We start from the raw sequence: 21956 nt of genomic DNA on the forward strand, positions 1-21956 counted from the left end.
GCAAATTCAGCTTCTGTCGTAAGAGAGGGTTCGTGGAAAATATCCGGATCCGAACAGCAAAGAGAAGGACGCGATCAACGTTGCGAGCATCGTTTCAAGACAGCAGCATCTACCCAGATCTTCAGATTGTGGGAACTCCAAAGCAATCACATACCCACCATCCAGGGCATGCATGCCATAGGTGGAGGACGCGGACTTTGCGCTGCGTCGTTTCAAGGCTAGTTATGACGGCACTTCACCTACAGTCTTCTTCAAGACGAAATCGAAGACAAATCGCAGGGACCGCCCCTCTCCCGGGCCGATAACTATATTGTGTCAGGGGGTGAAATCGTCTCTGTCTTGCGGCAGATCGCTGGAAAGCAGCTTTATCAATTTGAGTAGGACGAGCACAACGCTGCTGCTGGTATTATTCTTAAACACGTCGACGACCCTGTTTCAATTAGACTAGGTATGCCACCACAGGGCGCTGCTAAAGGATGCCTGCCCCTCTGAACTTCATCCAAACAAACATCAGCCGAACTGAACTCCATCGGAGTACCTAGTGGAGGCCCAGCAGCCAGGAAAATTCCTAGCAGGGACGAGCGATTTCAAGACGGAGTTGGCGCAGGGCGGCCCTGCCAGACTAGAATCCTTCTTCGCGCAACACTGCTAGATCCCTTTCCACCAATCCTGAGAAGCGTTTCGTCACGTTCGGAAGAGCCTGCTTGCTGCTTTCGAGATGGAACGTGCAAGCTGGGCGACGTTAGCTGCTCAGGCTTAAATGATTCATGTTCACGTCCAGCGCAATAAAAAGAGGTAGAACACAGGCATTGGGCCCATGTAGGACTTCCAATCTTCGACGGCTAACTTGGATTGAAGAGCTGCATGCACTGCATACCGGTATCAAAGGGAAACTTGTGCACAGCCAGTCGGCAGATTTCGAAATGATAAGCAGCACTTCTCAACTGAGCGCAGGTATTGCAGAGTAGTGAGCGAGCGCGCCTCGATTCATATCTGCAGCGCCTCGATTCATGATCGCAGCGCCTCGATTCATGATCGCAGCGCCTCGATTCATGACTGTATGTATCCCGTGATTCGTAACCGTATGTATCCCGTGATTCGTAACCGTGTCCCTCGAGTCGTGACTGTATCCCTCGATTCGTGGTTGTAGCGCCTCGCCCGATGCAGGATACAGTGTTGCGCTCATTGTAGCCCCTATTACAATTGGATAGCCGCAGACAATTCGTCAATGGACAGCAATCGGCTACCGTAACCCCAGGAAGTCAATATCGCGATATGTGCTCTTCAAGTACATCAGCCACTGCCCCATGGGACTCGGGTGTCGTTTCCCCACCCTCTCGATTTTGATGTCGGTGATCGACCTGCTTGAAGGGTAGGTAGGTATTGCGACATTCCAAAATGATAGCTGTCATTCTCGCCAAGGCATTGGCGCCGGTGGCACTTTGAGGCTCATGAGACAACGGCAAGTTGCCAAGAGACCTCGTGGCGAATCGTGAGCGCAGACAGATTTGCATTCGGCTTATCGCAGGCCAACGCTTACCTTCTTCCGGACTCCACGCGGCCTCGTGGCCTTTGAATTCTGAAACAATCCAGCAAAAGCGCAATCGCGGGGATGTCGTGCGATCAATCCTGCGCAATCGCAGGGGGCTGCATGGTTTGCATGATGAAGATAGGCAGAATAGGACCAGCTCCTTCAGATCTTCATGGAAATCTCGATAATCACCGGAGTGCGTGCTGTCTAACACCGCGTCTTACCAGTCTGAGCAGAGGATCTGGAGAATTGACCGCTGGGCCTTACAGTAGTTCTCCACTTCTCCGCCAGGCTCGCGAATTGGAAGGCAAGCCTCGAAAACCCCTCCCCTGCTGAGGTGCAATACAGATCCTGCGTCGTCATGGATCCCGATGGGGATGCCCACAAGTGTCAAGCGACAGTGGTGGCTGGTTGGCCGATGTTTTCCTCCCGTTGCAACCCGTTGGACGACCTCGTAGGAACTCTTTCACAACGTTCGCAAAGATATGCAATCACCGACAGCTTTGCAAAAAATTGCAATTAATTGAGGATGCAGCACAGCGAAGAAAGACCGACACTCGGCGTGTTCTGGGATCAAGGCTTTCGACAGTTTCGTGTAGGTATCCGCTCGAGGCTCTGCCACCAGCGCACAGGAGTGAGGTTCGTGCAGTCTCGCACAGCGAATTACAATGCCAGCCGTGACCTGATAGGAGATGAGCCTTGTCAATAACGGCACGGACATCCATTACAAGTTTCAAAAAGGCAAGGGGCACGAGCGTCTCTAGCCCCTGCGGCGGAGCGCTGCTCCACGCACCAACGTCCTTCATGGAGAAGGACCGCACAATAATCAGGAAGGCGATGGCAGGATCAATCCACACACCCGGCACACCGGGCCTACCGTCTCGGAAATCTCAGTGCGGGCATCCTTACCAACGGGGCGGACTTGGTCAACAAATCTTCAGGACGTACAATACCGACTTTAAACCTCTGCATCTTAGCCAGATTTTGATACGTTCACAAGCCATGTTCTGCAAGCCTACACATAAGAATGAACTCAAGTTGACCCTAAGTTTGTAGTGAAAGAAGGTAGCAGAGAGGTTCTGGTATGCTTTGCTAGGACCCTATAGGCAGCCTTCTTGATTAGGTAGCGAGGGTGTCCATAGGGATGCACTGAGGGTGACCTAAGGCCCCGTGCACACTACGCACCTTTCCCTTTCACATAGTCACACGTTACGCTAGCACCCGCGAAGAACATTCTGCTGTAGGTAATATGTCTCCAGCTTCGCCTAGCTCTAAACAAGATAGGTGCATTATTCGGACCTACTGTCCGGTGTCTAGCTCTTGATAGACTTTCGGAATGATTCAAACGAGTGGGACCAACGGGCCCGTCACGAACCGCATCCAGCAGGTTGGACGAAGGGTTACCCTGCCAGCCTTAAAGAGGCACGCTGCGAAGCTGCAGCCAGATCGCGCGCCACAATATTGTCTTTTCTTCTCCATCCAGACGGCTGCTACTCCGCGCTCAACGCTCTTAACTGAGATGTCAGCTCAGTCGAGTTGGGATGCGTTGCTGGCTGAAGCAATTCAGAAGGCTCCTGATCCGCATGAGCCTCTTCCATATCTCAACCGTCCAGCTACTATATACGGGTGGACAATTTCATTCCTAGTACGTTTCGCATCTTGATGGATCAAACCTTGTTTTTTTACTAAACTGGCAGGTTGTGACCTGGTTCGCATTCTCCTTTCGACTGTGGGTGCGAATCAGAGTTGTACGAGAACCAGGCTGGGACGACGTACTCGTCGCTGTGGCAGCGGTATGATTATCATCTCGAAATAGGACGTTTAGTAGATGCTAACACATGGTTCAGATCCTCAACACAGTAGCTTCAATTTCTGTCTGTATCTGTGAGTCCAAGTTGCGTTGACTGTTTCGTGAATTGACGACTGATTTTGAACACAGCTATCCATTATGGCCTCGGTCAACACATGTTGTACCTTGGTGAGAAGAAGCTGGGAGCTTACTTCATCGTGAGTCTTCCCATTGACTTTGCCCCAACCCGCTGCTGACGAGTACAGTCATTTTACATCGAGCACAGCATTTACCTTACCGAGACCGCCATCATCAAAGTGTCACTCCTGCTACAATATCTCCGCATCTTCAAAGCTGGCCGGATGAGATGGCTTTGCTTGGCCCTTTTGGTCGTGATCAGCCTCTGGGGATTGGCCTTCAGTATCCTGGGATGGTTCCCCTGCGCTCCCGTCCGTGCGTACTGGAATCGTACCGGCAACTTCGTGTGCTATGGCTATGGCTTCCGTGATCGCGAAAGCTTCGCTGCTTTGTTTCAGGCCCACAGTGCCTCAAACTTGTTCTTCGATATCGCAGTTTTTGCCACACCCCTGGTCCTGTTCCGTACACCAAACTTAAAGTTCAAGAACCTACTGGCTCTAGGTGGCGTATTTGCAGTTGGGACATTGTGAGTACCAGATCCTCCTTATGGCTCTAAATATGCTAATCGAAACAGTGTCATTCTGATATCAGTATGGCGCTTGAAATCGATCGTGCAACACCGTGCTGCTCTGGTGCCTTACCCTGACTTCACCTGGTGGACACCAGTCAGCATCATCCTAGCCTGCCTCGAAATTGACCTGGCTATTATATGCGCATCAATACCCATCTTCTGGCCCGTTCTCCAGAAGTCGTTCTCTGCAATCTTCGTCAGCCACGAGATTGAAGTTGTAGAGACCCGGATCAAGGACCACGGCTTAGCATACGAACTAGAGCATACGCAGACCAGAGGCCACCACAGCATGACGAGCGGTAGTGGCACCTCGACACACGAGTTGACGCATGATCCGGAAGATGGTTACAAGGAACCGTATTCTGTCGGTGTTGACCCTCTTGGTGAGGAAGCACAAAGTGGACAGGGCTTGCAAACCAACATCAACAGCGAGCCTAAGAGGAAGTGGGACATGTAGGGAATTTATTATTGCAAGATGTCATTATACGCAAAAGTGAAACCTGCCACGGCAAGAAGTGTTCCTAGTGACTGAGGCTGTGTTGGGGCTAAAGACAAATACGGCCCTAATCTCTTTACAATCCCGAGCTCGATCGCACCGCCTCACGCACAACCCAAGTCCGAGCTTCGGATTTTACTGTTCATTCAGCACTGACCAACCTCCGGTGTAGTAGCATCAGTACCACACTACCATGGCTAAGACTAGCTCCAGAATGCGCCTGCCGGAAGAGACCACTGTGCACGCAAGGAACCAGGTCCGCACCTTGTACAGATTGCTGCAATCGCATGTCACTTCCTGCTCGTGTAGCTAAGCACGCGATGTTCTGGTCCTGAAGTCGGCCTCATCAACAAGTAATACCTGTGCCATGCTGCTCTCTCACTTGCAGACAGATTTCACATTTCTTGACCCTCTCTTTATTCCATCCAGCTTGTCATGTCGCAACTGATACCCACGGGCCTTCAGATCCCACCTGGCATGGATGCTCGGCAGTTCTTGCTCTCCCTACCCGCACTTGGTCTAGATCATATACCTCAAGGAGCTGACACCACGATGACGGCCGAAGGTCCGGACCAGATATGGTTCCTCGTTGCTGCGATTGTTTGCATTGCAATCCCGGGGCTCTTCCTGATGTTGCGAGTATATACGAGACTTGTGATCGTACGATGCTTGGAGCCCGCGGATTGTAAGTACAACCACAGAGAGCTTCATACCAGTGCTGATTGACTACAGACTTCTTGTTCCTAGCTTTTGTAAGACGACTCTACAATTTCCTAATCTTTCCTCGCTGACACTGAACAGCCTTTGATCGTGACTGAAATCGCGGTGGGATATCACATGGTGACATGGGGTGCAGGAGTGCATCAATGGCAGATCACCCTGGACCAATTGTTCAACCAGCTTTATGTATGTCGACCATGTCAAGCCTTTTGCATCCCACTGACATGACAATGGTGGGCCAACATCGGCCAGATCATCTACTGCCCGCTAAGCTTTGCCGTCAAGATGGCCATCCTCATGCAGTACCTCCGACTGTTTGCGCCTTTACGTAGCGACAACAAGTTCATGTGGTATGGGGCGTGGGCAACAATTGTCGCAACGTTCGTTGTCTACACCTTCTTCACGTTTTGGACGATGTTTTACTGCAAGCCTCGACGGATGATATGGGATAAGCTCACGCCAGGCGGAAAATGCCATGATGTGAACCACATCATCCTGAGCCAGGGCGCCTTCAACATGGCGTCCGATTTTGTAATTCTCTTCTTGCCTACCTTATCGCTGTGGCAATTGAACGTGCCGCTGGCTCGTAAGGTGTTCATCACATCGCTCTTTGCAACCGGGCTTATGTGAGTCAAGCCGGAGCCTATAGGTAAACAAAAGCTGACATGGAATCTAGAGCATGTATTGCTTCGGCGATGCGCATTTGGTTCACCCTCAACATTTCCGCCTCCCTAGCTGAGGCTGACGTGTCTTGGAACGGCCTCTTTATTGGAATTTGGACAGCACTCGAAGTGTCTCTTGTCTTTGTCGTGGCATGCACACTCTGTCTGCCGAAGCTAATTCAAGCGAAGGGCAAGAAGTTTCGAGTAGCGTTGTCGTACGTCTCTACCCCTTTCTCTGCCATACTAGGCATTGTCCGAAGGAAGACAGGGCATATAGAACTCGAGCCAAGCACCCCACAGAGTGTAGGGCAACATGTACGAAACTCCTCCTGGGAAGACATCGAGCTTGATGATAATAGCCCAAAATCTTCCGAGGGGTGGGAGTATACGCGCTGGCAAGAAGAGGTCGATGCTCGTTCAAATTGTACATCAAGACCGCTTGACCGACCATCCAGTGCTGCAAGTAGAAGCAGCCACTCGCATCGAAGCGCCCAGAGACACTCGAATCACTTCCTGGATGGGTCCCAGCAGCAGTCGCTCCACACTCCAGAGCTCTCGAAGCAGCAGCAACCGTGGAAGACTGCCTACAGCAAAGGGTACGCACTGTGAGAATTATGACATCCACGTCACTTTCGCTCCACTTGTGGCCTCCTCACCAAGTCCAGCACTTCGCCCAATTTGGGGAAACAATGATTACCTCAGCCATACTGAACTCTCCTTGTTTGGCAAAGCGCGATTAAAGCGTCCATCCTCTCGGTACAGAGTGTGCCCTGGATTACGACACGGCGCAAATCGGTTCGCTCGCTGGCAGTCGTTGTTCCCAGGATCGTCCACATCGACACCTCGATACAGCCATATGTGGATAAGGGAGACGAGATGTTATAGCCGACCCCTGATTAAGTTTCGTTAGCGATTGTGGCTATTGCAATCTCCCTCGAATCCTCAAGGGTGTTGCATCTCGCTAGGAAGTTGGTGCTGGACTCAATTGCTTTCGCTGTGAGTCTCGCAGTTCTCGGTCGGATCTTGCCTCCGTATATGCCCCAAGCAACGCGGCAGGATTGCCGGTCATAGGGTCGTCCGACAGGCAATGATTGATCTGTCGGTAGTGGCTATCAAAGTTAATGACCTTCTTTCGCTCGCGCTTGACACGGAATCCCTGGGCTGTACGCGCCTTCTACACTTCTTCTTCTTCTTCTGTGTGAATGCGTTTGTGGTGCAGATCTAGCGTTTGGAAGGACATCAGAGGAAGCGAAGTGTTGCCCATTGTTGCATGATAGACGGCTTCTAGCAAAACCTGGGGATCCATTACAGTGACGCTCTTTCATAGGGCGTTCGGATTGACTGCTTGCTGCTGGCTTGCATGGCTTTGGTGTCCATAAAAGTTGTTGTAGCTATCGTGTAAGTCATCAATTTGGCGAAGTCCAGCTTGTCCAAGTTTGAGCGCTCTCCAATTGGCTCGACAACCTTCAGTGTCTGCTCTACTGCACCTTCACTTCACCCACAAGGGTAGCTCCGGCTCGTCTAGCTAATTGTAAGTAGTTCCTCTCATAGTTTACCAGAAGAGGGTAGGTACCATGCATTCATCCGGCCATGATCATGCCTTGGGAGATGCACAAGAAAGAAGAGAATCGGGATGTGTTTGGAACTAAGTGTTGTAAAACCTTCATCTTATTGGACACGAATTTATGCGGCTGTCACTGTAGCTGACGTCGCGAGGAGCCAAGTGAAACCGCAATTGTGCGACCACCCGAACAGCGCCTCGCAGTCATCGATGTGATAGCAAGGTCATGTCCTAACGAGCGAGTAGGATACACTTCTCGAACTTCCAATCTTTGCGAAGCTTCGACGTTCTGATACTAACTTCCGCTAATCCACGCAGCAACTTCTAGCTTTTGCCAGTGCCTTCGCCTGCTTTGCTTTTGGGTTTCTCAAAGAGAGCGAGACCCGATCTTGCTTTCGCAATTCGAGTGGTTGTTAATAGTTGTGGCGACAGGCGCGAGCAGTCTGATGGTTTTCTTTAATAATAGAATTAAACGCAGCGCATACCTCTTCACATAAATGGAAGGAGTCATCGTAGCGCGTTTGTTTCGCACGAAGATGAGCGAGGCAATACATGCTCATCAACGTTTTCGGATGGTCGGGCCCCAGCAGCTTCTTGCGCCGCGGTAACGTTTCCTCACGCAGCAGCTCGAGAAGATGGCGCAGGAGGCGTTCGTCTTTCAGTGAACCACAGTTTGCTATTCAAGTCTTGGCAGCTGATAATAGCCTGGGCCCAGCAATGGGTAAGTATGTCAGTCTTGACCCAGCGCAACGGTGAATGCAACGCCTCGATATGCTCGAGGGCATGATCCGTTAGGTACTCCCTCAGACAAGCTCAGCCTGCCTAGACACCGCGGGCGAGACATACTTTAGGTCAATGGAAGCGTTCGCAATCCATCGAGAAAGGGCTACATGGACACCATTGGCGATGCCCCTTCCTCTTCGCGCGCTCTGTATTTCCATCCTCCCAATTACAATATCAACTTGTTGGGTGACGTCATTTAGGAAAAGTCCACCAGATTCTTCGGCAGCACGGCCTTGCCGTGAGCACCAACGAAAAAGGTTCGCGTACACCGGAAATAGTGCGATACCGGCGACACTGTGCCTATGAGTATGAGCAAGCCCAGTGACCCAAAGGCAGGGTACAAAAATAAATTTAATCATAAATGTCTTCGTAAAGACGTTTTAGCGCTGGAAGCTGTTAGTGAAATTTCTGTTGTAGGAGTAGTCCGACTTACATTAAACTAAAAAGAACAGATACTACACTTGATCTAAGCCAAAAGGCAAAGAGAGCTAAAGAAAGAGAAGGGAGTGTGAGGGCCGGCGAGTTTTTATATTGGTGGGATGCGCTAACGCTAGCGCGCCGTTGCCGTGTGAACTAGGAAAGCGGGACACACGTGAGTGCTGCTGCCTTCGCGTGATCCTTGGGTGAATGCGACTTCAGGCAAGGGAGGAGCGCAAGTGACGGTGCATACAGGTATCTGCTGCACATATTCCGCCATAGGGAAGAACATTTCCAAGGATAGCTGGTTTTGCATGGAACCGGTGTCCCGTCACCTGAATTTTTCAGATTGTGCGTGACACGGAGGCAGCATCGCACGTTCTCAAACCAGGGACTGCAACACAGCAAACGTGTAGCCACCACAGGTTTTATAAGGACGTAAATAGCTTGCTTCCTACCACTCCTAATTTGCGGGGAGTGGAATGTTGAGTGACTGCCTTCGAGTGAAACTGGGTGACTACGATTCGGAGTGAGTTTGAGAAGAAGATGACTCTGTGGTAAAAGGTAGCAGCAGTGAGTACGTGTTTTGGCTATAACAGAGATATTCAGAACAAAGGTCGGGACCCTTGCGTAGTGCCGGACACCATAGTATTTACCCACGTGATGCCAATAGGTTGCAGACTGTTGAGAGTATTGTAGCAATCACCCTGTTCCTATACAGATTTGGATGGACGTTTGAGCTAATTAGCCATACGCCCAAGCGGAACAGAAAACTAGTAGCCTGTTCCCGGCTGGTGGGATCTCCTGACTCAGATTCTTGATACAGAACTTCGTGTGGTGAGGCATCCCAAAGGTCTAAGACGTGTCAAGATAAAGTTGTTGCGGGCTTATTGTTTGGTGAAGTATTCTGCTCATGTCGCGTCACCTGGACATGCTTGTGAGGTCGTCGGCCATCCCATAATGTGTACAGAACGCGCAGAAAGAGATATCCGAGCAGAAATGCTTCGATTTGTTCATGTCAAACGCTAAACCTGATGCCCTTTCCAACGCCGGAGCCTACAGTACAATGCATTGATGCATGTGACCCAGCATGCGTCTTTTTCATCCCTGTATAGTATTGCCACTTTCAATGGTCATCAACACCCAAAACTTATACAAGCTTCTGCTTGACGAAGAAAGCGCGCAAATGTGTTAGCTGCCACGCGCAAGTGACACCGAGGACAGCAAGCTGGATTAGAGTCCATCGGACGACGCGGGAGTTTGTGCTTTCAGACTGGTCGCGGAACTCGGCTTCGCGCTCCTGTACTGCTGTTAGAATATCTTCCGGTTTCAGGTGGTTACAGCATGGCTTACCCTCTGGAAGATCTGCTCGCGCCTGACATCCTGCAACCTCGAATTCAAGTCCTGGACCTTCTCGACCAACGTCTGAACATGTGCCTTATCTGTGCTCTCGATCCTGCTAGTCTCGCCGATAGCCATATCTAGTGTGAACTTGACGGAGCCGTGGATGCCACTGCCCAACCATCCTCCACTCTGCACGTTCTGAGGGGTAACGCAAATGCGGTGCTGGCCGGAGTCGGCGGCGGAAAAGGTGAACTTGCCCTCGCGAGAGCCGCGCTGGGCGACGATACGGTGGTTGTTGTCGAACGTCTCCTCAACGGTGATGAAGACGCCGGTATCTGGCTTCGATTGGAAGGACTTGGTCGCATCATCCCATACTTCGGCGTGGTAGTGTCCTGTATACTGTGAGAATTGCCCATGGTTCCTCTCGTATTTCTGCTGGCGGTCACAGGGCGGTCATACCAACGACCAGAGTATCCTTGGGTAGCTCCTCAAAGAAGCACTTCTGGACTGCGCCGTCAATGAAGAAGTGCAGCGCCTGGGTGGGGATTGCAAGTGCAGCGGCCAGCAGTGCGGTAGTTTTCCACATGACGTTTACTTTGCTCCGCGAGGAATTGGGTGTGCGCGGAGTCGGTGGGCTTGTTTGCTGAGCGCTCGTGAATCTTGAGACCGCCGTGTCGCCAGGTGGTCGATTGACATGGTCTGTGCGGCATCCCTGAGAACGCGCAGATGAACGTGTTGACCTTATTCGACAATACCAAACACCGTGTATGTGCAATTCAGGCACATCCGCCGCTTTTACACTGCTGGCTACGACTGGATATTGGAGATGAAACAGCTACCTCAACATATTCTGTTGTCTACAAGTCTTTCAGCAGGATAGCTCGGCATCGAACCATACGAAGTACTTTTACTTGACTGTCAGGTTTCAACGCTACAGATGCTCTGCCTTTCACGACCAACAGACCGACCTGATCTCCATGTTGGAAGCTAAAGTGATCACTCTCGAGTCAGTCTCAGCTTCCCAATCCATCTCCGAGTAACGACCCCGCATGTAAGCTTGGACAACATCGACCATCTACCTAGGCACAGCAACAATCTTGAATTTGTTCAATAGCTCCGTTCTTCGTCTCAGTTTACACTCCTGTCTCCTTCATTCTTTCGAATCGTTCACGGGTCTCCACAAACTAAGACAAGTCACATATTTCCCAGAGAATCGAGTGGCAGTTCATACCTCGGTTCATCTTGACTACCAGCATCAACACCATCCCGCCATTGAAAAATATACACAACCTCACACAGCCTCAAACAACCTCCAAGATGGCACTTTTCGAACCCAAGACCGTAGATCTCACAGTCTTGAAATCAACACCCAAGACTATCGTCATCACAGGCGGCTCATCTGGCATTGGCCTCGCAACAGCGCAACTCCTCTCCACCCTCAATCCATCACATAATCTTGTCCTCATCGACTTGAACCCACCCCCCTCGACCTTCAAACATGATCCCTCCCACCTTGTAGTCCACACCTGCAACATCATATCCTGGGCCTCCCAACGCGCTGGTTTCGAAGCCGCCTACACACGCTTCGGACGAATCGACTGCGTCTTCGTGAACGCCGGGATCGCCGAGCACGGCGAGCAATTCTTCACTGACGAGCTCGATGGTGACGGGAAGCTGAAAGAACCGGACCGCAGGGTGCTGAACATCGACATGGATGCTGCGAGCGATACGACGAAGCTTGCGATTCACTATTTGAGGAAGAATGAAGAGGGGGGTGAAATTGTGCTCACGGCGAGTTTGGCGGGGTATTTGGCGAGTGCGGGGGCGCCGTTATACAGTGCTGCTAAGCATGGTGAGTTCGTCATGTTCATGGAAAGGCAGAATTGTGAAGCTGACTGATATAGGTGTCGTGGGACTCATGCGTGCGCTCAAGCAGGAGTGCGCTAAGCTGGACATCTCGGTCTCTGTAATCGCTCCTGCCATTACGGTCACACCTATCTTGACCGACAACAACAAGCGTCTGGGCGCATCGCCAGAGGTGTATGCCAAAGAGATGGCTGCTAAGGGTGTGCCTATCAATCAGCCTGAGGACATCGCGCTGGCAGTGTGTTGGCTATTAAACGAGCGTAGCAAGGCGAATGGAGCGGGACTGCTAATCCAAGGGGGCAAAGTTGTAGATCTGGAGAGAGGGTTGGCGAAGAGCCGAGAGCAGTGGATGAGCAAAGAGATGCTGGCGTTATTTAGAGGAGGACGATCTGCGCCGCTGTTCGATCGCCTGGGGGCGGAGACAAAGGCCAAGATTTGAAGAGGTAATAAGTCCCCACAGCGAAATAGTTGTAGCCAACAAAATGAACATTGGTTGATCATACACTGGTGCAACCAAGACCTCGGGCTCCACAGGTCTCAAGAAAGACGGTTGCTACTAGCGCATTGCGTACTCTCAGTGGCATACAAGTCCCTAAATTTTCACGTCTGCTATAGCGACTCCAATCGGACACTGATCTCGGACCGTCGTGCCACTAATGGTCTACGCTCGACTGCCCCACGGCCTCGCCGAACGAGAGTCGAAGACAGGATGGCGCAAGAGAGTGCCTCTAGAATATACTTAGAGTCTCTAGGGTCTTGCTCTGAATTACAAAAGCGCGAACACAGACAACGTTCAATTTATGTCATCTGGAACAGCACTGCAGCGAGTGAATGAGTTCGTTCGGTTGCCTGCATTTGGGTACATGCCGAATCGAAAATGAATGGGGTGGTGAGAGAGACACAAGCAAATGGTTGAAATCCCATGAGGACATTGAGTACTTCCAAGCAGCACGATGATTTTAGGGTCACGTTGTATACACGCAAAAAGGGGAAGTGAAGGAAGCGCGCAATGTTACCGGTAACTCCGCAGATTCGCGTCTTGGCGCGTGCGCGCATGCATCCCTGTCAAAAACATAAGGTGCACATGGTAGATGCGCTGTCGACACCGTCGCGCAACCACCACCATCGCCGGCGCGCTTTTCGCGTCTTACACCCTCAACTACCTCTGCGACCCATCATGTTTTCACCAGAAGCTTCGCTTCAGAGTGCGCGCAGCTCGTTGCGCGGCAATCGACGACGCCAGCGCGACTCCATCGGGCACGACCAGCCTCGACGAAAGCGCAGTAAGATTGCGGAAGATGGCGCCTCGCAGATCACCGCTGGCTCAGACTTGAAGGCGGCGAATGGTCATACTATAATGAATGGCTCCACGGGTCATGATAGCACGGAGAGTTCCCTTGTGATGATCGACATGCCCGTCCGCGAAAAGAAGACTGCACCTCTCAAACGGATTCTGAAAGAGGACAGTGTTCAATATTTGGTGGGTATCCTTAATGAGTTTTGAGGTAGCCCGCTAATTGTACCCAGACCAGAAACGCAAATTACAGCGTTAGGAAACTACCCAGTTTTCCTGCGACGCTCACCCGAACGCCCTACACAGCTTCCGCAATATCGTCTGCAGGTCTCGCCCTAGCGTTCACGAGCGATCGTGCTCTCGTGTGGGACTATAGTAGCGCAACAGGTCCTGCAAAGGTCGTTTCTCTCCCTCTACCGTTTGGTCTGCGAATAACAGATCCGCTTCCCCGCGGCGCAATCGTCAAAAACGGCCCCACGAACGACTATGGCGTTGTCGCAGTTGCACCATCGAGTGGCCGCATTCACTTCTGGGAGAACATCGACAACGCAGAGGCCAGGAGCTTGTACCCTGAGCGACAGCAGGGAATTGAGGGCTTGGTCAAGCTGTATTCGGGCGAGGTCATCACAGATCTGATTGATATCGAGCACGCAGGGTTTATTCTGAACTTCAGTAGTGGCAGGCTTGCGCAATTGACTTTGCGCGACTCGCAAGGAAGGCCCAGTGTGAGCACTACAGTCTTGACTGGTCCGAATACCTCTAGTAGCAGTCTGTTCAGTCTGCGAGGTCTGCTAGGCGGTGCGATTCGGAAGACCATTGCATCTGTGAAGTCGCGCGCATCTGACACAAAGGGCCAGATGGAGGTGATCACCACAACCAAGAACGGGTTGTTCCAGCTGTGGGACTTGAGTTGGTCAGGGCAACAGATCTTTAAACACGAGGTCGATGTTCATGATGAGATGCTCTCTGCCGTACAAGCTGGAATCTCAGGCGAATTGCGCACGCAAAGTGATGTACAAGTCTTGGACTTTGCAATCACAGAGAAGACACGAACGCCCGGGTCGGCAAATGTCCTGGTGCTTGTGGCTTTGTTCGGACGCAATACACTGGATTACTCGCTATTGGAAGTGGTCCTCTCCGCTTCTGGCAGCACGGTCAGCAGGACGATTCCTATTAAATGCTTCCATCAGGAACATCTCCCTACCGGACCGACAGGGACTCTTTTGGTTCCTCAACCCGGCCACACAGCCTTCGTACAATTCCCTGGCGCTGTTGTTATCGCATCTTTGGCCCAGCCCGAGGAGAGCCCCGACGCACAACTTCTGGCAGACTCAGGGAGGTCAAGCTTACCTTTTCAGGATGCTGTATACTTTCGGGAAGAGCTCAACATTACGGTATGCGGACTCTCCACGGCGACAACTACCCGGAAGGAGAGGAAGAGTACCGCGTTGATTTTTGTACAAGAATCTGGAATCCTGCAGTTCAGTGCGCAGCCGCCAGTGACTGACGATGCAAGCACGGAGAGGGTGAAGGTCACGGCTAGAAGCAAACTGGAACAAGCCACGTTCTTCAGCTCGAAGCCGGGCAACGTCCTCGACTTCTCTGTGAAATCGCGGTTTTCGTTCTCTGAGGAAGAAACCGCACAAGCTGCGCTCGATGTCAGCCTGGGGATCATCAGCTCTTCGTACGACTATCTCGACAAGGTGACGTCGTCCATGGACGAGCAATTCAAGACGCGTGCTGCGGCGCTGCGGACCCTGATCTCTAATCTACGAACTGATTACCCTGCCTTGCCTTTCTCGATAAAGTGGAGGTTACTGTGGCATGCCGAGAAGCTTGCCGCAGCACACAAGCTGTGGAATTGGTACGAGGCCAAACTTCAGGATCAGCAAGCGCATCCGGACGCATATCCAGAGAAGGTTCTCATGAGCGACATCATCAAGGCGATGCATGAGCGTTACAAGACACCCATCGACCCTGATGCTGGTGAGACAGACCCGGTACGACAATACTTCTTGCGGGACATCGACTCCATTGGTATCTTGGTCCCGTGGGGCTGGAACTTCTTGCGGACTTTCTACATGAAAGAAGGTGGAAAGGAGCAGCCCTCTATCATGCAGCGGCTCAGCGAAGGCTCTGACGTTATGCTCGTGACTCTAGAGACCGCTTTCCGCTTCCGACAAACAAACATCGAAGCCTATGGCCTCGATTCCGCCTCCCTTGAAGATGGCATCTTGAAGCCAGGCCAGGGTAACGAAGAACTCCCACCATTCTGGACCTCCACGCACAACATTGTCAGCTCTGTCCGTAGTCTTGTAGACGTTGGACGCAATCTGGCCGTCGAGAACTATGAAGAGGGCCTTCAGGAGACATTGGCAAAGACGATCGCCAAGGACAACCCTCGTATGGTCCGCATTGGCTGCCAGACTCACATCGAACGCTTCCAATGGGCTCTTGAGCAAGCTGATGAGAAGTCACGGGATGCTGGACGACTCCTTCGAGAAGAATGGAACAACAAGGTCCGTCCAGAGCACATCAAAGGCATCATGGAGCTTGGTCTGGCTACTGAAAGCATGAACCTTGCAGAACACTACAAGGACATGCCGACTCTGGTACATATCGTCTGGGACGAGACCGTCTGGCTTGAGAAAGAGAAGGCGGAAACTCGAAGTAAAATGGAGATTGCTGAGAGTACTGTCAAGCTCAAGAAGATCAAGGAGCGTATCAGCCGCTACTTTGAGACGTACGGGGATGATTGGGCTGAGGCTTTCTACTTGAAGCACATCAAAGTAGGCAAAGCAGCTAAGATGTTCGAGCCAGAGCATCTGAACCAGCAGGCCCTAAGCAAATTCCTGCGTGCTGATCCATCCCGTGCGAGACTCAGGTGGATCAACGAGGTGTCTGGCGAGAAGGATTATGAAGCGGCTGCCGAGGCCCTCTTTGATACTGCCAAGGAGGAGACAAATGTGTGGTGCAACAAGATCGAGCTGTCCATGTGCAAGCTGGCAATGCTCTGCAAGAAAGAAGAAAAGCCCGGCCAGACTCAACTTAACAGCAGTCGAACCGAGGAGCCTACCAAGACAGAAAAGATTCGAGAGAAGAATTACAAGATCGTTCTAGATCTGTGGGAGTACACTACCGTCCAGGAGCTGCTGTACGACCATCTCGAATCATCTTTCCACGCGGCACTCGATGATGAGGTTGCTGTGGGCATGCTCATGGAGGAATACGGCAAAGGTCCCATCGAGGCACGACCAGCGCTCTGGCAACTGCTTAAAGAAGGCTTCGACCAACTAATCCACCACAAGATGATCGGCCCTGAGCTGATGATCGACATCTTCACCCTGATGAACGACACAGGCGAGAGGGCACCCACTTCGGTGATACAGTCGAACGAGTTCACTTTCGCATTGAGGGTCTTGGCCGCCAATTGGCACAAGATCCACCGGACCACGCGAGAAGGCCTCTTAAAGCTCATCTGGAAGCGACTGTGCAACAAGGACAACTGGGCTGAGATCAATAATACCAAAGACATGTCTGATGCCGACCTCGAGGTTTATCTGGCAACCACCAAGGTTGGGTGGACCTTCAGGGGTCTCATGAGGCTGATTGGTGAGTGTGCTTTTGTTGCTCATAATGAGATCTGCTGACAATTTGGTAGATATCGATCCGCACAACCGTGTTGTATGGCCTAAGCAGCTAACAGCCTTGATCGGTGCTGGAGGCACACATGGAGAGCTCTGCGTGCGATTCCCTGATGAGGAGATTCGTGGGCCCATCATCCAGGACAACCTGCTTGACGACGAGATCTTGCAGGAGAACCTCGAGAAAAACAGGCTCGATCAGTGGTTCAAGGCAGCTTGCCGAGCAGGCAAGGCCGCATACCTGAAGGAGAAGAGCGGAGATGCCAATGCTCAGGCAGAATTTGGCGGCGACGAGGAGGTTGCTCCTGAGACAGAAGTGTTAGCTGCCGAGGGTGATAGCGTCAACGGTGTCGACCAGGGTCAGGATGTCGAGATGCAAGGGTGATAGGGAACGGATGGCCATTGAGGTCGGGGAGGCGAGGGTTCACGTTTCAATCGGGCGCACTGCACGGGGAAGCATTGGGCACGGCGTTTCAGAAAGAGCACAGCAGCCTGCAACGGCGCTTTTTGATTGTATCTTACTTCTTGTAGCAACAGCGATTGACTTGCAGGCTTGGAGGCGCCTCACTTGTCGAGCTTGTCCAATACATCATTGCATTCTCACAACTTTACAGAGATGGGCGGGCGGCAGTTGATGCGGACACACGTTGCTTTGGTGACGTGAAAAGAAGCTTGGAGACCACAAATCAGTTTCGCCGTTGCGGGCGGACATGACAGCGGCTTTACAGGCCACCCTGATCTTGTGAATTACGCGCAAGCGCAATTGCCCGGCTGCAATTCACATCTCGAATCGTGTGCAGCTGTGTACAGCGCACGTCCATCGTGAGAGCTGGGTTGCTGGCCTGGTAGAACATGCACTCTCCAAAAGCTGACAGTCAGCGAACAGATCCTACGTCACGATCTAGAGATGCACGCTCAAGATGTCAAGAAGCAATTTCGTATGACCGCAGACAATTTGCTGAGACTGCCCATCTCCGTCTCAATGCAGCGAGATGTGAAGATACACAAAGGGCATCGGCACGCTTGCACAGACTGCACAACGGTTCCAGACCCTCGATCGATGCGAACCGGTTCATTTCTCGGGTGGGGCTTACCCCGTTCAGGGCAGGATGTGGCTTGGGCCAGCCGCTCCAATCAGGGCCGGTAACCGTTTTTTCGCAGCAGCGAGTCCACTTGCCCATGTTCCGGCATGGCAGCGGACTTGCATCACACAGAGGAGGGGAGTGTCGCACCACGACGAGGCTGGCGTGTGTAGCGCGGCGACTTCATGCAGAGAGGCGGTGGCAGGGAGGCGAGCTGTCCACGTCAATTGCGGCAGTGTCAAGGCCAGCAGACAAGCCTCACGTGTACACGCTGTGCAGCGCTCGATGCACCGCGATTCGTAGGACGTTCCTTCCTAAACGAGCTCGCGGCCGAAGGAATGGCTAGAGAACGCAGGTACAACGGGGGCCTCCAACAACAACAACAACAACAGCCACAGCGACGCGCATCCGCGCTCGCAAGAGCGGATGCGACTGCATATGAGCTTAGAAATCGGGCTGTCACCGCCGGGTAGTGCATGAGAAAAGGCGCACGCATGAGAAGCACGCTACCGCGGTGAATGCTAGCACCCAAGTGCACTGCCAGAGCGCGCACGGCCGCTCACCCATGGATCAAGCCGGCCTAGCGCCTGTCCAGTCCAGCCGCCCGTGTTCTGAGGGCACCCCGGAGACGTTTTCATCGTGAGTCGATCTCTCTCCTGTCCGCACCTCCGTCCATTGTTTTCCCTGCGCAGCGATACTCTGCATTGTTTGCCCTGCTGCAACCTGCTGCAGCCTCGTCGTTGCCCGCTCGTGGAGTGCATAGACGCCCTCGTGCCGACCCAGGACACAACTCGCCGGCCTGCATAGCCCCAGCCGACCTCCGGAGACGCCCATCGACCTCCCGCTCACCGCACCGCAACCTACCTGCAGCGTCCGCCCGCACCTCCAGCTGCTGCACCCGCACCCGCACCCTACCATCCCATCCACAATGGCGAGCGGCAGCACCTCCTCCAACGTCGTCGGCGTCCACTACCGCGTCGGCAAGAAGATTGGCGAGGGCTCCTTTGGCGTCATCTTCGAGGGCACCAACCTGCTCAACCAGCAGCAGGTTGCCATCAAGTTCGAGCCGCGCAAGAGCGATGCTCCCCAGTTGCGCGATGAGTACCGCACGTACAAGATCCTTGTGGGCTGCCGTAAGTTCTTTCGCTGCCCCCTATTATCCGCCCTGATGCCGCCCGTTCGAGCGAGGGAAGGCACGGTGTGTATGTTGGACTTTGCCTTGGCATGCATCCACATGTACACTCCGCGTTGGCTATTGAGCGTGTCTGGTCTGTAGCGTCCTTGACGCTGCTGCCGGCTTCCCAATGGCTCTGTCGCTGCCCTACCTAACGCGGCTGCCTACCGATTATTCGGCCCCCAAGCATCTCGAATAATTCAACTAACACGATGCAGCCGGGATTCCTAATGTTTACTACTTCGGCCAGGAGGGTCTGCACAACATTCTAGTCATCGACCTGCTCGGTCCCAGTCTGGAGGACCTGTTTGACCACTGCAACCGGAAGTTCTCGATCAAGACCGTCGTGATGGTTGCCAAGCAGATGGTGTGTATATCCAAAGCTCACTTCATTTTCAATGTCTAACGTGCGTGCAGCTGTCGAGAGTTCAGACCATTCACGAGAAGAACCTCATCTACCGCGATATCAAGCCTGACAACTTCCTTATTGGCCGACCGGGCTCTAAGAGCGCTAATGTAATCCACGTTGTCGACTTCGGTATGGCTAAGCAGTACCGTGACCCAAAGACAAAGCAGCATATTCCGTACAGGGAGCGCAAGTCCCTCTCCGGTACGGCGCGTTACATGAGTATCAACACCCATCTAGGACGCGAGCAGTCCCGCCGAGACGACCTGGAAGCTCTGGGTCACGTCTTTATGTACTTCCTCCGTGGCGGTCTCCCATGGCAAGGCCTGAAGGCCGCTACCAACAAGCAGAAGTACGAGAAGATTGGCGAGAAGAAGCAGACAACCCCCATCAAGGACCTGTGCGACAGCTTCCCTGGTATGTATACACGTTCTTGTCGTCACTGAACACAGCTAACAAATAACAGAGGAGTTCAACAAGTACCTCAGCTACGTCCGCAACCTTGGCTTTGAGGACACACCCGACTACGACTACCTGCGCGAACTCTTCACCCAGGCGCTCAAGAGTACTGGCGAGGTTGAGGACGGCGAGTACGACTGGATGAAGCTGAACAATGGAAAGGGCTGGGAGGTAATGAAGTCCCATCCCTCGGCAGTTCAACAGATGCACCATTCCAACGTCCACCAGAACTCCTCCACCGCTGTCAACGTCCATGGCCAGCCTCACAGACAGCAGAAGACGCACCTGCCCGTCGACCACCACCGTTTAAACGAGCCTCTCCCAAAGCCCGGAGCGACACGAGTCCAGCCCGGAAGAAGCCCAAGGGACTCCGCAGCGCGTGGAGCGGAAGTGAAGAAGAGCATGGGCGAGCTAGCACCACCCGACGCGGCCTCGAACCAGGCTCAGTTCCAGCACAGCCAGCCCAACCTGAACCAGACTCAGAACCGCGCGACACCCGCACAGAGCCCCAACGCTCAGCAGCCGAGGCGGCAGGAGCCTGAGAAGGAGGGCTTCATGCAGAAGCTCTCCAAGATACTGTGCTGCGGTGGAAGCAGCAACTAGTGGAGCTGCTGTCCCATCTGATTTCCTGCGTATTGCGTTGCATCACGGAGTTCGTTCATTGAGCGGACTTATCAGCCACGTCTTTTCCTGTATAGGTATTTTGTAATGATTGATAGACGGGATCGAAATCTCCTTCCGGTATCTTAGGTTATACTCTCACGACGACCGAACCACCTCGACGCCAGCCTGGATCTCTTCTTTTCATCATCATCATCTTCTTCTTCACACCCGGCTTTCGCCTGCACGAGCTGCACCCGCACAGCAGCTTGTTCTCCGGAACCCGTTTGCACTGGCGTTCGCGGCGTTACGTCCTTTGGCGGTACGAAGTTGGCATGTCATTTATCATCATTACCAGTTCATGTTTGTTTGGTAGGAGAAAAACATAGCATGTAAAGGAGTCTCTTTCGCTGGGGCCTGTCTGTCTTGTGGAAGAGCGATGGGTCCGGCATGTTTTAGTTAGATGACAGGAGCAATTAGAGACAAAACTTTCCATTTCGGATGCCCAACGTTGACAGTGGTGTACTCTTAGTTCAGCTGACTCAACGACGACTATCAGCTGATGGCTACAAGCACGCGAGTACTGTAATCTGATCTGCGACTGTTCGTCATCAGCACTTCAATTCGCCCATCCGCACTGACTATCTCAGTATTTCTAACCCCTCCGCACCCTCGGTACCATCTCTCGGCCCAAGGTACATGATATCATGCAGACACTGTCTCCAAACCTCACCTCCCCTCTCAACACCCAGATCGCTTTCATCTCCCAGCGACTCCAAGCGCCACCAATACTGAACCTTGACTAATAATCCAGCTTCGGGCCCTTCATCCCACAGATCAACGCGCATCCCAGTCCACCCTTCGGCCTCCGCTCTCGCGCTCAACTCCACTGGTGTCACTCCAAGGGCCGCTGTTGCCGCGGTGTCGCCGAACTTGTGTTCAGACGCACGCAAGGGTCGGATCGTGTATCTCCCCATGCCCTCAGTGACATGCCCTGCTCTTGAGCAATCAACATGGCCTTCGGACCCGGCACTGTGCTCAGGTGGCACCTCGGCCTGCTGGGCGTCTTGCAGGTACTGCGCGATTTGCAAGCGGCTTGTTGCGCTGTAGGAGGGGGTGGGACGGCAGCTTTGCAGGCAGGTTGAGGAGAAGAAGAGCGCTTTTATGGCGATGGAGGGGGTGTGGCGGTAGGCATGGTACAGGGCTTTGATGTGCTGCTCGAGGTCCTGGGGCAGTGATTCGGCCATGGCGAGTGGGTTCGGTCCTGTGTCTGTGGTCGATGTCCCTGACGGTACGTACGGGAGGTAGTCAGAGATTACAAGTTCGGTGTTCGCGACCAGACGGATCTTCTGGGGGCTACAGTTACTTTTGTATTGTAGCTAATCTGCCTGGCAAAGTGAGAGTGCGCCTTTGCCTGTT

At 52.8% G+C, this 21956-nt stretch overlaps 8 protein-coding genes across 8 annotated transcripts; 5 read left to right on the forward strand and 3 right to left on the reverse strand.

Moving 5' to 3' along the window:
* The first annotated feature begins 2987 nt into the window (after positions 1-2987).
* On the forward strand, positions 2988-4534 carry M421DRAFT_420501 (uncharacterized protein). The gene is made up of 6 exons (XM_033592507.1): positions 2988-3176; positions 3229-3324; positions 3379-3415; positions 3471-3538; positions 3587-3984; positions 4033-4534. The coding sequence occupies exons 1-6, from the start codon at positions 3051-3053 to the stop codon at positions 4484-4486; spliced, it is 1179 nt and encodes a 392-aa protein (XP_033448865.1). The 5' UTR covers positions 2988-3050; the 3' UTR covers positions 4487-4534.
* Positions 4535-5077: 543 nt separating this feature from the next.
* Positions 5078-6516, forward strand: M421DRAFT_5081 (uncharacterized protein; the record flags this gene model as incomplete). The annotated part of the gene is made up of 5 exons (XM_033594863.1): positions 5078-5210; positions 5258-5277; positions 5327-5431; positions 5498-5871; positions 5922-6516. The coding sequence occupies 5 exons, from the start codon at positions 5078-5080 to the stop codon at positions 6514-6516; spliced, it is 1227 nt and encodes a 408-aa protein (XP_033448866.1).
* A 1567-nt stretch (positions 6517-8083) lies between these two features.
* On the reverse strand, positions 8084-8938 carry M421DRAFT_92335 (uncharacterized protein; the record flags this gene model as incomplete). Its single annotated transcript, XM_033598025.1, has 4 exons — positions 8084-8144; positions 8315-8551; positions 8685-8717; positions 8844-8938. The coding sequence occupies 4 exons, from the start codon at positions 8936-8938 to the stop codon at positions 8084-8086; spliced, it is 426 nt and encodes a 141-aa protein (XP_033448867.1).
* A 611-nt stretch (positions 8939-9549) lies between these two features.
* Positions 9550-10668, reverse strand: M421DRAFT_420505 (uncharacterized protein). The gene is made up of 3 exons (XM_033592508.1): positions 10472-10668; positions 10022-10404; positions 9550-9968 (listed from the first exon to the last, which is right to left on the reverse strand). The coding sequence occupies exons 1-3, from the start codon at positions 10596-10598 to the stop codon at positions 9819-9821; spliced, it is 660 nt and encodes a 219-aa protein (XP_033448868.1). The 5' UTR covers positions 10599-10668; the 3' UTR covers positions 9550-9818.
* A 661-nt stretch (positions 10669-11329) lies between these two features.
* On the forward strand, positions 11330-12317 carry M421DRAFT_5083 (NAD(P)-binding protein; the record flags this gene model as incomplete). Its single annotated transcript, XM_033594866.1, has 2 exons — positions 11330-11864; positions 11917-12317. 2 exons carry the CDS (start codon positions 11330-11332, stop codon positions 12315-12317), a joined length of 936 nt encoding a protein of 311 aa, XP_033448869.1.
* A 673-nt stretch (positions 12318-12990) lies between these two features.
* On the forward strand, positions 12991-17419 carry M421DRAFT_420507 (uncharacterized protein). Its single transcript, XM_033592509.1, has 3 exons — positions 12991-13358; positions 13406-16784; positions 16834-17419. The coding sequence occupies exons 1-3, from the start codon at positions 13056-13058 to the stop codon at positions 17199-17201; spliced, it is 4050 nt and encodes a 1349-aa protein (XP_033448870.1). The 5' UTR covers positions 12991-13055; the 3' UTR covers positions 17202-17419.
* Positions 17420-18336: 917 nt separating this feature from the next.
* On the forward strand, positions 18337-21040 carry M421DRAFT_420508 (casein kinase I). The gene is made up of 4 exons (XM_033592510.1): positions 18337-19031; positions 19291-19439; positions 19490-19895; positions 19945-21040. Exons 1-4 carry the CDS (start codon positions 18827-18829, stop codon positions 20538-20540), a joined length of 1356 nt encoding a protein of 451 aa, XP_033448871.1. The 5' UTR covers positions 18337-18826; the 3' UTR covers positions 20541-21040.
* Positions 21041-21178: 138 nt separating this feature from the next.
* M421DRAFT_92340 (uncharacterized protein) lies at positions 21179-21784 on the reverse strand (the record flags this gene model as incomplete). The annotated part of the gene is made up of 1 exon (XM_033598026.1): positions 21179-21784. One exon carries the CDS (start codon positions 21782-21784, stop codon positions 21179-21181), a length of 606 nt encoding a protein of 201 aa, XP_033448872.1.
* Between the last annotated feature and the right edge of the window lie 172 nt (positions 21785-21956).

The sequence above is a fragment of the Didymella exigua genome, assembly GCF_010094145.1.
Source record: "Didymella exigua CBS 183.55 unplaced genomic scaffold M421scaffold_13, whole genome shotgun sequence".
In the NCBI taxonomy this organism is placed as follows: Eukaryota; Fungi; Ascomycota; class Dothideomycetes; order Pleosporales; family Didymellaceae; genus Didymella; species Didymella exigua.